The 15,197-nt window shown below is 44.1% G+C and overlaps 1 protein-coding gene across 2 annotated transcripts in view; it reads left to right on the forward strand.

Annotated features, from left to right (window-relative positions):
- Positions 1–15,197, forward strand: part of agbl4 (AGBL carboxypeptidase 4) — a gene marked incomplete at its 5' end in the record, with an annotated part of 246,047 nt that overhangs the window by 121,678 nt on the left and 109,172 nt on the right. For both annotated transcript variants that reach the window (XM_079220896.1, XM_079220895.1), the window contains one exon: positions 12,411–12,623. In XM_079220896.1, the coding sequence (XP_079077022.1) occupies positions 12,411–12,623 (213 nt within the window). The remainder of the gene's footprint in view (positions 1–12,410; positions 12,624–15,197) is intronic.

The raw sequence follows: 15,197 nt of genomic DNA on the forward strand, positions 1-15,197 counted from the left end.
GATGCTGCAGCCACAGGCTCTCTTCTGTAATAGCCTGAAATTCCTTCTGTCTCGCATAAGCAACAACACGGCCTGACAGCACGCACACACTGACAATCACACACATGTAGTGAGTGAGCGGGGAAAGGCTTTTATCAAGGGTCACATGTGGCTGAGGTCCCCTTGTGTTGCAGACGTGTATCAATATACATACAATGCATTGACCTGTGCCTTTACACGCCTTTTCATACTGATGAAGAGAAGAGAATGGAGACAAAGGTTAGCAAAGAGCAGTGGTTACAGTGATCCAGGTGTTTGTTTGTCTCCCAACCTTTCAGGCAACATTTGGCCGTCATCGCCAGCACAACGCCTACCATCAGGCGCAAGAAAGTGTGTGTGTGTGTGTGTGTGTGTGTGTGTGTGTGTGTGTGTGTGTAAAGAGTGTGGGTGAGTGTTTGGTGGGGAGTCGGATGGTACAGGTGCCAGACTCTCCCCTACAGCCCCGTGGTGGCCGGAGAAGTTAATTGGCAGCATCTGGCTGTCTGAGAGCCCAAGCGCCCATCCACCCGCCCCACTCTCTTCCTTCTCCTCCCTCCTTCCCCCCTCAGCCCTCCCCTCCTGTGGGTGCTGCTACCCCTGGCACGCACATGGTGACACCAGTCTGGCTGCAAGCTGTGAACTTGGTGTGTGTGTGTGTGTGTTTGTGTGTGTTGTGTGTGTGTGTGTGTGTGTGTGTGTGTGTGTGTGTGTGTGTGTGTGTGTGTGTGTGTGTGTGTGTGTGTGATATACCGGGGAGTGTGGAGGCAGACAGGGCAGCCATGCCCCCAGCTGCCACCGCTGTGCCAAGGGAAATGCGAGCAGACAGGCTGGCATCTTTGTGCCAAGGCCAGCAGGGCCCTCAGGGAGGATGGAGAGGGAGAGAGGGATACTGAGGCGTGGAGGGAAGGGGGAGGGAGGGAGGAGAGAGAGAGAGAGAGAGAGAGAGTACAATTCTACTGATGTTGTGACAGTCACAACATGGGGTTTGCCTGCTGATCACTCAATAAGCGTTTGTGGTGTGGCGTCAGCTCCGTGGCCTCAAAGTAACCTCATGTGCCATCTAACAAAAATGTATCAGTCATGGTGTAACTTTGATAACCACTCATTCATGAAGTGAAAACAAACATTTTGCTGTCTACAGCTCAAAACTTAAATTGACATTTGTCATAATTTCTCACATTTTGTGCTGATTTATAAATTATCACCTGATAACCTCATAATAACTGATCGTTCTTCCAGCTTTAGGAAAAAGCAAAGGTAATTTTGCTTCGGATTGAATATCTTCAATGTAAATTTGGAAGTTTGTTGATTAAAAACAATAAATGTAGACCACATGCATGTTGTTCAATAACTACATTACCTCACATAGCAACTACAACATAGTAGTATTCATAATGCCAGTGATATTATCAGTAGTAATAGCAAGGAATTCATTCATTTGATAAAAAACGAAACATGTGTTATACGCTGAATAAATCTATTCACAGTTGCTACTATCCACACAGGCGCACAATAGTTACCACTGTCCCTCAGTTTTTCCTCACATTTCAGCTCTGTGAGTTCACATGTTTAATGCCAGGCCACCAAGGCGCCCTGTATCACCGACCATTTCACGTTTGGTGCAGATTTCCTTCTGAAAGTATTCACTGTAGAAAAGGTGATACCTCTGATCATACCTCCCGCCATGGTCTGTGAGTCCAAGAGTTCTCAAGCGTTCAAGTATATCTATTCTTCATTTGTTTCTTACCACCCACTTTTAGTACGAGGTGTTGCCATTCGGAACAAGTCATCGTTCACATCGCGGGCCCCTTTGGAGTGGGCTGATTGCTCGGCCCCTGAAAAGCGTGCAACCTTGTCGAGACCCACTCAAGGAAAGTGAAGAAGGGTTTGGTTGTTACATTAGTATTTCCAGCAGCAAAAGTGAACTGCAGTCCATGAGCTGCTGCCGGTGAAGCTCGGCTGCAGACGGCACGCTTGATTCGCCTCTCTGCTGTTCACTTGTTTATTTAAAATGTGTTAATAGTCAATGTGTTACATGTCCAAACTTTGACAAAAAAAAACAGCCGAGTGAGAAGTAGATTGAATGACTGGTTCTCTAGATAAGCAAGATCAGAAGGAAATACCTGCATACACACAGACAGAAGGAGCTTTCTTGCTTTATATAGATGTATCTCTCTTTCCTCCTATTCTACTCTATATATTAGAGAGATTTCAGCACTACTGGTAATATTACTGGTGTGTTGTTTTCACCAAACCATGATTCTTTCCTCAAGCTAACCAAGAAGTGTTGTTGCCTAAGCCAACCATAGTACATGAACAGCAGCTACACAGATTAATACAGATGTTTTGTTTAAAATACAGTAACACTGTTGAGAATAATGTAGTTTAGTATGACATATTTGTTATAATATGACAGGACCTGAATGTGATATACACATTTATTCCATTATTTTTAATAAGCATAAGTTAGTTAAATAAACCATTATTGCAAAATCTGCAACACTGTGACTAAAGGATAATTAATTATTTATTTTTCTCGTCATTGCATTATTCAAACTGTTGGTTATTTTACCACAGTAGCAAATTGATCTGATCAGTGTAATGGACTGCAGGAGGTGAGCTCATCTCTGTGTGGAATTTAATAAAAAGTGATTTCAGAATGTATCATGTGTGTTGCATTGCTTCCACTGACTACATTTCCAGAGAGAATGATCTCATCCCTCTGATTGACCCTATTCCTTACAACACACACACACACACACACACACACACACACACACACACACACACACACACACACACACACACACACAGACACACACACACACAAAACGAGGATACAGCAGCAGTGATGCTGAAGCTTGATCTTAGATCACTCAACCCCCTGTTACAGACTTTACTCGGTGTGCGAGTCAGACACAGTGAGATCAGAGTGTATTTTTTCATGCATGTCACATTTTTCAGTCATCTCGACAGTGATGACTTCATTTGCTAAAACAAATCATGTCCTTAAAACAGTTCAGCCTGCACAGTAGCCACAGTGGTTGTAGCTTGTGCTATATTTCAGTTTAAACAAAAACTGTAATTCAGATAAAGTTTGGTCATTTATCACCATTAAATTAGCATTTCTATTGACTCTCAACGGCTCTCAACATGGCGACGGCTGAGCCAGAGGCTCGCAGCTTTCAGTGCTAACAGCAATTACAGTGCAAACTAGTACTGACAGTGCTAACAGTGTTTACCTGATGGGGAACCGGAAGGGTTGCTGCTGTGCTTCCGTGAGCGCAGTGCGGAGCGGAGTGACACTAAACGCACCAAACGCATGTGCGACCGGCTCGTCTGTCAACAAAGTGCGGAGATGCTTGAAATTACAACACACACAGTTGGAGTCTAGTAATCTAGTATTACTATATGTGTACATAGCAAATTGTTGTGTGCCGCTATATCAATGCTCAAAATCTAGTATATTTCACTTTTAAGAGAAAAAAGATAAAATGAAGAAAGAAAGAGGAGTCAGTGGGCTTGGTCCGGCTGATCATTCCCTCTGCTGTGGTATAGAGAACATCACTAATGGACTAATGGACTGGACTCCTACAAATAGAGTTACATCCACTGATCACATGATCACTCCCCTACTGTGCAAACATATACACAGCATATATGTGTGTGTGTGTGTGTGTGTGTGTGTGTGTGTGTGTGTGTGTGTGTGTGTGTGGTGGTAGTAGTAGTAGTAGCTTTTGTCGTCTGTCTTTGTCTGTGCATATGTCTGGTCTGGAACATTGTTATTATGACTTTCTGGCGCCAGTCTGTCTATTCAGTCTACACTCATAGACAGACAGACAGACACACACACACACACACATACACACACACACTTGTAGACACGCACACGCGAAGATAATGTGATGGGAGTATAATGTTGCACTCTGGGAAATGCTGCATCACACAATTATAGACGGACGGTCTCTTCGCTCTCCTTTCTCTAACTCACAAACTCACACACAGACCACGCACGCACACACACACACAAACACACCCACACACACACACACAAGCACGCACTCAAGCTCGGTCATCTCCTCTCACTCCCACCAGTTTACACACCTCTCACTAGGGGCTTAACACTGACATCATCATTTTATTGGATGAGTGTGTGTCTGTGTGTTTGATCTTTTTTTTTATGGTTGCTTCCTCTGTACCCCCCATTATTCCAGACGAATGTGCACCTGCCCTGTTGCCCCATAGGGGACCAGTGGCGCCACAGTGGCGAGGCCACGGGGATCATCTGCTTTCTGCTAATTGCCCTGCTGCCCCACAAGACGTGGGGGAGCTAGCCAGCAGGCCCAGCATGCTCGATCTAGCCGAGACCCCTTTGGGACGCACATGGGGCATGTTCTAACTTTTTTGAACTGCAGTTGAGGAGTGATTGGTTTGAAAAAAGTGTATAGTTTGGTTTTGTAAGTGTTTCCATGAAACTAAACGTGTGTCTGGTTATGCTGCTTTTACAACCAAGCTGTTTTATTCACCAAGTTCTCCCCTCAGGAGTCACATTCATGTTTGTTCTGTGTGTGTATTGGAAAGAACACACATGTTATTTTTACACTGCAGTGCTGTTTTTGTTTTTGTTTTTTTTAATGCACAGCTATCTCTCTGTTGCTGAAAGTTCTCTACTTTTTACCTCTGGACAGGTCACCTCTCAGTCAAATGTGTGGCCCTCTACTGGTCCATACAGGCACTCTCACACTTTAAATGATACATCTTACATTAATTTATCTTTATGTGGTCATAATTAAAAAAAATATATATGTCAAATTATTGAAACAGCAGTTGTTATTAAAACAGTCTAAAGAGCTTTTTAAATCAGGTACTCAGGAAATTATCAGGCACAAGGCCTAAAATGACGAATGAAAAACTGCACTGGAGACTTAATGATGAGAGAATTCAACTAAGAAATGAAAGCAAAATATATATATACTATACTATCTCCGGCTACGTTACAGCAGCTATAGTAAATCCTCCACTGTTTTCATCTCTGTGTGGCCCTCAGGGGTGATAAAAGTGTCCCATGTGAATGTATGAGTGCTGTACATCTCTCGCAGATTTAGAGTGGAACAGATTAGGAGTTTGAGTTAGAGGCGATGGCTGGAGCACGCAGTCACATTTACATTGCAGACATTTACATGATAAGAAGTATTTCTACTCGTGTGCGTCGAGATTGCCAACATGACAAAGAATTGTGGGGGTATTGGGTTACAGTCAAAGAATCCTGAGAGTATTACTGGAACATTTCTGTTTTAAATGGGAGAAAGTAAAAAAAAAAAAAATGAATTGCAGAGATGTTTTTCCCAACAAGACAGTAAATCAGACTGAGAAGAAGAACATGATAGGAGGAGAGGGGGACATGAAAAAGAGATGAATTACTGGAAGAGAGATTTTTCACACATGGATGGACACACACACACACACACACACACACACACACACACACACACACACACACACACACACACACACACACACACACACACACACACACACACACATACAGCCACTCCTTCTGTATTAAACACATCAGCATACTAACCTGGGTTACCCCTATAAACAGCAACTGTTGTATTTAGATGAGACCAGGATTTATTACATTTATGAAAATAATACATTTTTATGTCCACTGCATGGTGCTTTATCCGCTGTGGGTGTGATCTGAATTTACCGACATGATTCAACTAAATCACCTTGAATTTCCTTTTGGTCTAAAAGCTGCTGAACCTGGTATTAAGGTTCAATTCAGTTTATTTTATACAGCCCAACATCACAAATACAAGTTTGCCTTGCATGGCTTTACAATCTGTACACATGACATCCCTGTCCCGGGACCTCACATCGGATCAGGAAAAAGTCCCCCAATAAAGATAGTAAAAACCCTTTCACAGGGAAAAAAGGGGAAGAAACCTGAGGGAGAGCAACAGAGGAGGATCCCTCTCCCCGGATGGACAGAAGCAATAGATGTCATGTGGCCAGAATGAATAACGTAACGGAGTTACAGCACATTCAATGAATGTGACAGAAATTATTCATATAATGAGTAGTATGCATGATCCAGATAGCCACGATCCATTAAGCAGAAAGAGGTAGAGAGGAGGGGCATCCCAGGGGCAGTGGGAGGAGAAAGCAGAGCCATGGCAGCTGGTAGGACCGGCTCCAGGCCAGTTGCATCAGCAGGGCCATGGTTGCATGAGCAGGGCCTGGAACCAGCAGGGCCTGGAACCAGGGAGAGGACCGGGGTCCTCCCTCTGGTTCCAGGCAGCCACGAATCCATGGAAAAAGAAAGTAGAGTTAGTAATATGCATTGAAGAGACAATCATCTATCCAGAAGGAGAGAAAGAAGAGGTGAAGAGGAGAGGAGGAAAGGAGGAGATGAGGAGCGAAAGAGGAAGAGAAGGAAAGGAGGAGCTCAGTGTATGTCCCCCAGCAGTCTAGGCCTACAGCAGCATATCTAGGGGCTGGACCAGGGCAAACCTGAGCCAGCCCTAACTATAAGCCTGAAACAGCCCTAACTATAAGCGCCATCAAAGAGGAAAGTCTTAAGTCTACTCTTAAATGAGGTGACCGTGCCTGCCCCCCGAACTGAAAGTGGAAGCTGATTCCACAGAAGAGGAGCCCGATAACTGAAAGCTCTAGCCCCCAACCTACTTTTTAACACTCTGGGAACCACAAGTAACCCTGCATTCAGTGAGCGTAATGCTCTCGTGGGGTAATATGGTCCTTAAGATATGATGGTGCATCACCAGTTAAGGCTTTGTAGGTAAGGAGAAGGATTTTAAATATGATTCTCGATCTTACAGGAAGCCAGTGGAGAGCAGCTAGTACAGGAGTAATGTGATCTCTCTTCCGCATCCTCGTTAGTAGACCCCTTTGTATAGGTTTGCTCTGCTATTCACTAGATATGTGAATATCAGAGCAAATACTGAAGAGTTGAGCTGAAGGAGCTTTTTACAATACCTCTAACAGGAAGCAGCGTAAAAGGCAACCCGCTGAGAGTGTTTTGATGTGAGAGTGTCTTATTCTGTCATGTTTCAGCCTCATCAGAGGGCTGCTTCTGACCTTAGGAGGCCGCTAACGGCCTGTTGTCGCCACAGGTGTGCGACTCTCAGCTCTCTCATTACAAGAAAGTCCATAATTCACAAGCGTTATTGCTTCCTGCAAAACCTTACTGCTGCTAGCAAGAAGAACCTATACCAGTGGCATCAATCCAGGCTATTTCACATTATCGGTCCTGGGACACACACACTAGCTGCTGCAGAAGGTTTTGATTTAACCCTCTGAAAACAGTGAATGTTTCAAGAAGGCGCTCTTCATCACAGGTCAAATCAGAATCCACGGCTTCCTCCTGCACACCTGATGCTCCTTCTTCACAGCACCAATCTAAGGACACGTTCTCGTAAAGCCTGAGCCTAATGAATATACTGTACCGCCACATACAATATACAGCGGGCAGCCAAACTACAAAGCAAGCACAGGTTGCCTAGTAACAGTGTCCCCAGAAATCTTTGTTGCAACTTGATTTGCATCCAAAAAACGATGGATGGATGCTTCAAGAATACATATATACCGCCACACACACATGCACAGTTCCTCACACATGAATATACATAGCCACACATTTGACACTCCTCAAATGATTTTGGGGCTGTTTTCTGCTTGACTTAGTATGCAAAACAAGAACACGGGCCGTGTTTAAAAAAAACAACAATGAGTCCATCTAACATCTGGCTTCAGTTTAGAGTGCCAAGAAATATTGCCTCTTCAATTACTGGCGTAGCAACACAGAGGGAGTAAAGAAATATGTTATTCAATGTGAAATGTTTGCCAAACGGACTAAATATTTGCCTTAAATGAGCTGGTGGGGGGATCTGTGGAGCTTGACAGTTGTTTGGGCATATTGGAAGACATTTAACCTTCCTAACAGTTGACAGGATGAATGTTTGACAAGCCAAAGGAGACAACAGTGAGATATAAAGTAAAAGGGAGTAGATGTGTGTGTGTGTGTGTGTGTGTGTGTGTGTGTGTGTGTGTGTGTGTGTGTGTGTGTGTGTGTGTGTGTGTGTGTGTGTGTGTGTGTGTGTGTGTCCAGCCCCGGTGAGCGTTGTCCTGTATGTTTTTTTGCCTTTGTCTGGGAGAGTGCTCAGAGCTGCAGTGATTGGCGTGTCCTCTATGCTTGATTGATTTGAAAATATAGACAAGATGTCGCCCGTATGAAAGCTACCAATTTATAAGCCTTCATCTCGAAACTTCAGAGGCATGGCGGTGCCATCAAAATCAGAGCGGGAGTTTGTAGCTACCAATGGGTTAGAAGCCCCGGCAGGCAAAGTGACACCTCGCTAAAGGCTGCCTGCTAGCTCTGTGAAACCCTCTCGCTTCTCTTTCTCCCCTTGTCTCTCTCTTTTTTGTGTGTCCCTTTCTCTCTGACTTTGTCGCTTTGCTTGTCTCTTTCTTTATATGTCAGCCATTCTCCTCCTTTGTCTAGTGTTTCAGTCTCTCTATTTCTCTTTGCTCTGCGTCCTCCTCTTTATTCTGCAAGGCTGTGATGAGACGCTCTGGCAGTTAACTTGTCCCACAGCTCGCTGTCAAAGGAATGACCTTGAAGTAGCTCACAAACGGTTTTGAGTTCGCCTCTTGCGTTCCAGTGTGCGGCTCTTTGCATATTCCTGTTGGTGTGTATGTTTCTGTGTCTCTGTAATCACTGAATTGTAAAACCATATGTGAGCGTGTTATCATCTGGGGGAAGCTTCTCCATTTTAGTCCCTCATCCCACGCAGCAATAATTCCATTGGGAGCGACGGCACTGTACCACGTCAAGAGATGGGCACGGAGGAGGCACAGGGAGGTACCATTTAGATAAAACAAATTGCCAGCTGCCGCACAGGAGCAGCTAACGCCTAGATAAAAACCAAAGGGACCATGTGCATTAATGTGCTGAAGATTATGTGCATTTTTCATATTTGTCTGCATGACTGTAGAGTACCGAGAGCAGATACAGCCTTCCTCCGCCTGTCGTTCAGGCCTTCCAGGCTGTGTCTTTCCATGAAACGACACACAGCTATTTTCATTGGTGTATAACTACAATACTGTGACGGGACAAGCAGCAGTAATTAAAATCAATAGCCGGGACTTTTCCAGTCTCCGCCAAGGTCACACACTGCCCAGTAGAGAGAAAGAGAAGGAGAAACAGAGAGAAGTGGGATTGCATGGATGGGCCGAGCCAAACGGGGAGATATGTAAAGAGGTGAGGTGTCATCTTATTTTAATTAACCTGCACCTTGGAGGGCTGTCACCATAGTAATGCACCAGTGTGTGTGTGGGGGGGGGTTTGTGCACATGCATGTGTCATGTTTTATTTTGTCCTTGTCGGTCAGTTTTAATTCACAGTGCTCCACTTCAAACCCATGTGGTCGTTTTATGAATCATTTTCATGTTCCAAAATTTGTGCCCTTTTTTCTTTCCCCCAAGATTACTTTTTTTTTTCAGCTTCTGTTTCTTTGTCCAGCTTTGTAGGCTGTAAGACAAGGCTGGTAATCTGGCTCCAGTGGGAAGGCTGGGTGTGGTATATCTAGCCACTGGCTGCATTAGTATTCTGCTGAGATAGCCACATGCAGATACATTCTCCTCTCCTCCTCTGCTCTGAAGGAATAATCAGCACTGCCTGTCTCTCCCTCTGTCCCCTCTGTCTCAGCGAGGGAGAGTGATTTAGCTTTTTGTTTTACTAGGTACCAGCAGGGACATCTTCAAGTATTTGAAAATGCATGCAAGTGTGTTCACTATGCATTTCTATGCCGGTCCGTCGCCACACCTGATGTATTAGGCGTCTGAGCAAACACATAAAACTCTTATGTGTCTCCTTCCTGTCCTCCCTCAGCAGAGGTGAGTCAGAGAGAGAAGTTCACTCTGTCAGAGCTGGCGCAGAGCAGTCTGTCCTGTTTGTTGATAATCAGGTCCTGTTCCTATCACAGCCCCGATAGCATCTTCATCTGATCTGTTGCCAGTGACGCTAGCTCACCAACCAGCCCCGCCATCACACAGCCGCTACGCTGCTAGCCGCCACCCCTTCCCGTATATCTCTATCAGGCCCAGATCTGCCATCGCCCTGCACTCTCATCTTCTCCTTATCTCCTTATTCCACCTTTCTCCCTACTCCCAACACCCCGAAACACACCAGTCACTCATCGTCCTCATCTTCTTCCTCCTTTTATCCTCCTCTCTCAGAGCGTCTGCCAAAGCTCCGACGGCAGCGCTGTTGTTCCCCAATGCTCGGCCTTCTCCACGTAAACTGTCGAGGCCGAGTCACTGAGTGACAGCAGAAGACGAACGAGATTTGGTGAAAGACCGGGAAGGTTGAGAGAAAAAAGGCAAACGCTGGCCTTTGCATGCATCCAACCTCCCTCTGACCATGTCTCAGCGCTGAGGGCTAAACGAGGGAGGAGAGGAAGACAAAGATAGACGGGTGAAGAGTGTGAAAAGAAAACATGTTGAGTAAGCAGAGAAGTTCTGTAAAGCGCAGCAGTACTGTCCCGCACCCCATCGATCGCCCATGAGGTGCACGGATCAGTCAGCTTTATTTTGCCCCGGGCCCAGCATGCAACATGCAACACACAATTCAGCAAAGTACACAACTACAGCACACAACAAAGGAGACACAGACACCCAGAACATGCAGTGCATTACAAACAGGCTCAACAAAACCAGAAACATGCCGTACACAGATTAGGTGCTTACCCGGCCTTCACTCAATGTAATTGTTCTAAATTGCTCACACACACTTACACTACAACTTAAGACTTGAGCCAAAAAGGAAACACTTTTTTTTGTTGCTTTTCACTCTGACTGCCATTCTAAATTGAATGAAACACACCACGCATAGCACAATGGTGTCATAGTCATCATAATTAAAATATCACATTCAAGTAGGAACTGCTGCCTTTAAAGTGAGAAGCTGAAACATTTTGACGCTCATAGACACAAACTGTGATTCTCCAGCTGCAAAAGGTGAGCTCTCCTGTATCTGGAGATCAATGTATGGAAAACCGCAAAAAATGACCCATGGGTTAATTATACATTTTGTATGCATGGCCTCATCTATCTTTTTTGTTGTTGTTGCTTTCTTACTGTTGTTGTCTTTCAGTATTGAGTGACAACAAACAAAGCTTACTCATATTTGCATAATAAGTCCAATTAATCTAAAAACAATCTAATTAATTCAGTCAATTTACCTTTGTAGTTAGTTGACACTTTATTATTCTTTGTAATTTATTTTTGTTGTTTTGCTGTTCATTTTCAATCTCAGTCTATCATTTTATATTTGTTCTTCCTGGCTTTGCATTAAATCATAATTGCCAATTGTTCAAGGGTAATCTATTGTCATTCTGCAACACATGATTGCACAGAGGAATGCAGGTGTAGTCCATGACACACAAGACACACATGACAAAACAAAACAAAAACTAGTGCATTCCTTTTGTGAATTTGCATAGTGTCAACAGCAGCAACAGAAACGCCAAAGAATTCTCTTTTCCAGACATCAGCCATGAGTAGGCTGGGTAGTGGAATGGCCTTGGAACCAAAGGGAATGTTGATCTCTGAGCATGAGCATGGGCAGGTCTTCAGGGATATGAGTCGAGCGTGTCCTCCGCACGATTCTTTACAGGCTGCGGCTCATCATCTGCAGTTCACTTTTGCTGCTCGTCTCTGGACGTACCAACATTGCAATCAAACTCTCCTTCGCTTCCACTTCAATTTCTCGGTGCAACAAATTGACCCGCCCCGACCGGGCGCGCGTTTCCAACGGCACCAAGCGGCACGGCCCTCCCGACAACGCTGCGAGCAATAGCGGGAGCCGAGCAATCAGCCTCTTCTGAACTGGCCACGTGGCAATGCTGGGAACAGGCACTGCATTACTATAAACTAATCAAATAAATGAAAAGAAAATTAATTGTATGTGTTTGTTTGTTTGTTTTCGCATTCACTACACCGTCAGACTTTCTCAGCAGCTTGATTAACAAATGATATCTCCTTACTTCCCTCAGTTCTTGCACTCCTCTGCCAGCTGAACTCAACATTTGTGGGAGACGACGCGCTGACAAGCTGATGCAACCCCTGCGTTGTGATTTCTCATCTCTCGATGTGTAACTCATGAGTCACTTTCCTTGTCTATCGTGACACTTTCTGCACTTATTTCCTCCTCTTGCAAAAGTGCTGTGCTTTCAATGTTCTTCATGTCTTCCCCTGATGGAGCCATAACCCTTCGAGACCCTCCATTGTTTTTAAATTAAAAGTCCTGTCCTGTAAATTACCCTAATTTCTCCATAATGTGTTTGTCTTTTTTCTGTCGCAGGCAGAGGCTTCCCGCCAAAAATGTGTACTACTACCGCTGTCCTGACCACCGGCGCAACTATGTCATGTCCTTTGCCTTCTGTTTTGACCGAGAAGACGACGTATACCAGTTTGCCTACTGCTACCCCTACACCTACTCCAGGCTGCAGCACTACCTGGCCAGCCTGGAGCGCAGGAACCTGCCCTACCTGCAGAGGGAGCAACTGGGACTCAGTGTGGTGAGTCGGGAGGTGGGGAGTGCTTTGAGCAGGTGGAGGAGAAACTATGTGTGTGTGTGTGTGTGTGTTGGAGGGGTAGTGGTTATGGCTGGAGCAGAGAAGTCGAAATGGTGAAGATAAGAGGTGGAAGGGCTGTAGTGTGTGTGTGTGTGTGTGTGTGTCTGTGTCTGTGTGTGCGTGTGCGCAGGATAAGAAGACCCAGATTGGTAACTTAGGTGTGCCTGCCGGTCATAACTTCAGCCTCTTGTGTTATTATTAGGATTGTTGCACTCTGAGATGACGGACTGTAAGCCGCTGGCTGTGTGTGCATGTTTGTGTGAGTGTGTAAATGGCTCTGCGTGTAATCAGCAGAGCTCTCACCTCGGCAGTAGGAGCTAGTGTATCATACACGCTGCCTCCAGTCTTGTCTGCTCTTATCAAATAATTGTAGGAGAAAAACTCATTAGAAATGCTTGAGAGATTACGACTTTTTCTTCTGTCCTCCAACATTTTTCAGAGAAAAGCTTGCTGCAAGGGGGGCACCATGAAAGTACAGGTATTTGTGAAGAGCACCTGACCATAAAATTCAGACAGCATGGTGGATTTTTTTTTTTTAAAGGAATACCTCCTTTAAAAAATTATCTAGTGACCTGCAGTTACCGTAACACTATGAAATTAAGTATTTGAGATTAAAATTGGTATCATATTTCTAAACCAGCTTCAGTGCAAATTAAATATTGAAAAAATGTAAAAACATTCTTTTAGGTATAATGTTTCAGATGTCAGTTTGGGTTCATTTTGTGGTTACTGGTTGTAACAGCAAGTGTGTTTCACTACAGGTCCCCAAAAGTCTGCCAGAAAGAAACAGAAGAAGAAGAACTGGCGTTTCTATTTCCAAGGCAGCAAACCAAACTGTGCTCTAAGAGTAATTATCACGTTATGCTGTTTTTATATAGATAAAAGTCAATAATTGGCCCTTTTTCATTATGCTGCAAGCAACCGTGATTTAATCACATGATGCATGCTTGGTGGGAATACCATGGCAACAATAGAAAGGGTAATGGATCACAACATTTTTTATTCGGGGCGCCAAGTAAATTAGCTGAATTGCTTCCATAGTCTTTTATTTCAAATGTATACTGCAGTCCACCTTTGAGCCACATTAAGCCTGCATGTTCGTACTTTTCTAATAATTAGCCTAGTTAACATTTAATCAAATATGAAAGGCTTCCGTTCACACACATTAAGAGGCCTTTATTCTAACTCTATTTATTTTGTATCTTTAGTATTTAACATGTGTTTTCAATAACATTCAATAAAACAAAGTTGTGATTTTACATATATATCTTTCTGAAATGGCTGCTATACCTCTTCAAGTATGAGTCAAATAGACAACAGATCCTTCTCTGTCTTAATTATATTTCTATTTTTTTTCCGGCTTCTAACTAATCTTCCCTCTCCATCTGTACAACTATGCTCTTTCATGTACAACATATAGTAAATAAGAAGCTGTACAGTTCTGCTTGCATGTGCAGCACACTACTCTTGCTTTATTTTCGAGCCACATAATTTCTCCGAGCGAGACAGAGGGGAACAGAGAGAGGACAGACTCGCTTGGTTTGGCTCACAGAGTCAGAATTAGTATTCATAGTCATAGAGAGGTTTTATGGCCATATTTTTCTCTTCATGTTCTCTGGGCCTGGGTGGCAGACAGCTCAGCCCCACCCTCTCATATCTCTTTCTCTGTCTGCTCCCTCTCTTGTTGGTACCCTCTCCCGCTTCCCTATCTCATACACAGATGTAACTCCACACACACACACACACACACACACACACACACACACACACACACACACACACACACACACACACACACACACACACAGGTCAGAGGGGAAGGGATGAGAAGGGATGAGGAAAGCTTTCTGGCTGCATCAAAGTTTAAAGACGGATTGCTGCCGTTTCCAAGGCAGAGTCTTTGCAGGGACACCACAATAGCTTTAACCTTCTAATGGGACAGTTATCTCATAAGGATGGAAATAAGAGCCAGGGCCATTTGCACTGGCATTCTTCTATCTTGCTGACTAATTTGTTTTCTGTAATGTATTCCTCTGTACAAAATCCCTGCTATCCAGCTATCCAGCCTGCACTGGTTGACTTAGATACTGTAATAAAAAAAAGGTCAGCTTTTTTAAATTTTTACCTCCAGCTCTCTTCCTCATTATGAGTCGGGAAGTGTTTACTAATTTACGAGGCAGGTATGTTTTTATTATCTTACTCAAACCAATGTTCAGAGCAGAGTGAAAAAAACATTGACCCAGACTGAATTCAGCTGAGTTGCATTGTTAGAAGTCAGTTTAATTGAGAGAGGCAGATGAGGGATGGAAACAGGGAGAGAGATGTAACAGCTCTGGGATGAATGGAAAGGGCAAGTCGGGAGGATCTGAATATCATTTTCAGATCAGAACTCAAATCTCAAATTCTTCACTTTAACTTGTTTTCCCTTTCCAATGGAGACTTTACCATTTTGACTGTGCCTGTTTGGGTGGTAACTCCACAGTTTTTTCCCTTGCTGACCATCAAACATGATGAAAT

Source organism: Taurulus bubalis, assembly GCF_910589615.1.
Source record: "Taurulus bubalis genome assembly, chromosome: 7".
NCBI lineage: Eukaryota > Metazoa > Chordata > Actinopteri > Perciformes > Cottidae > Taurulus > Taurulus bubalis.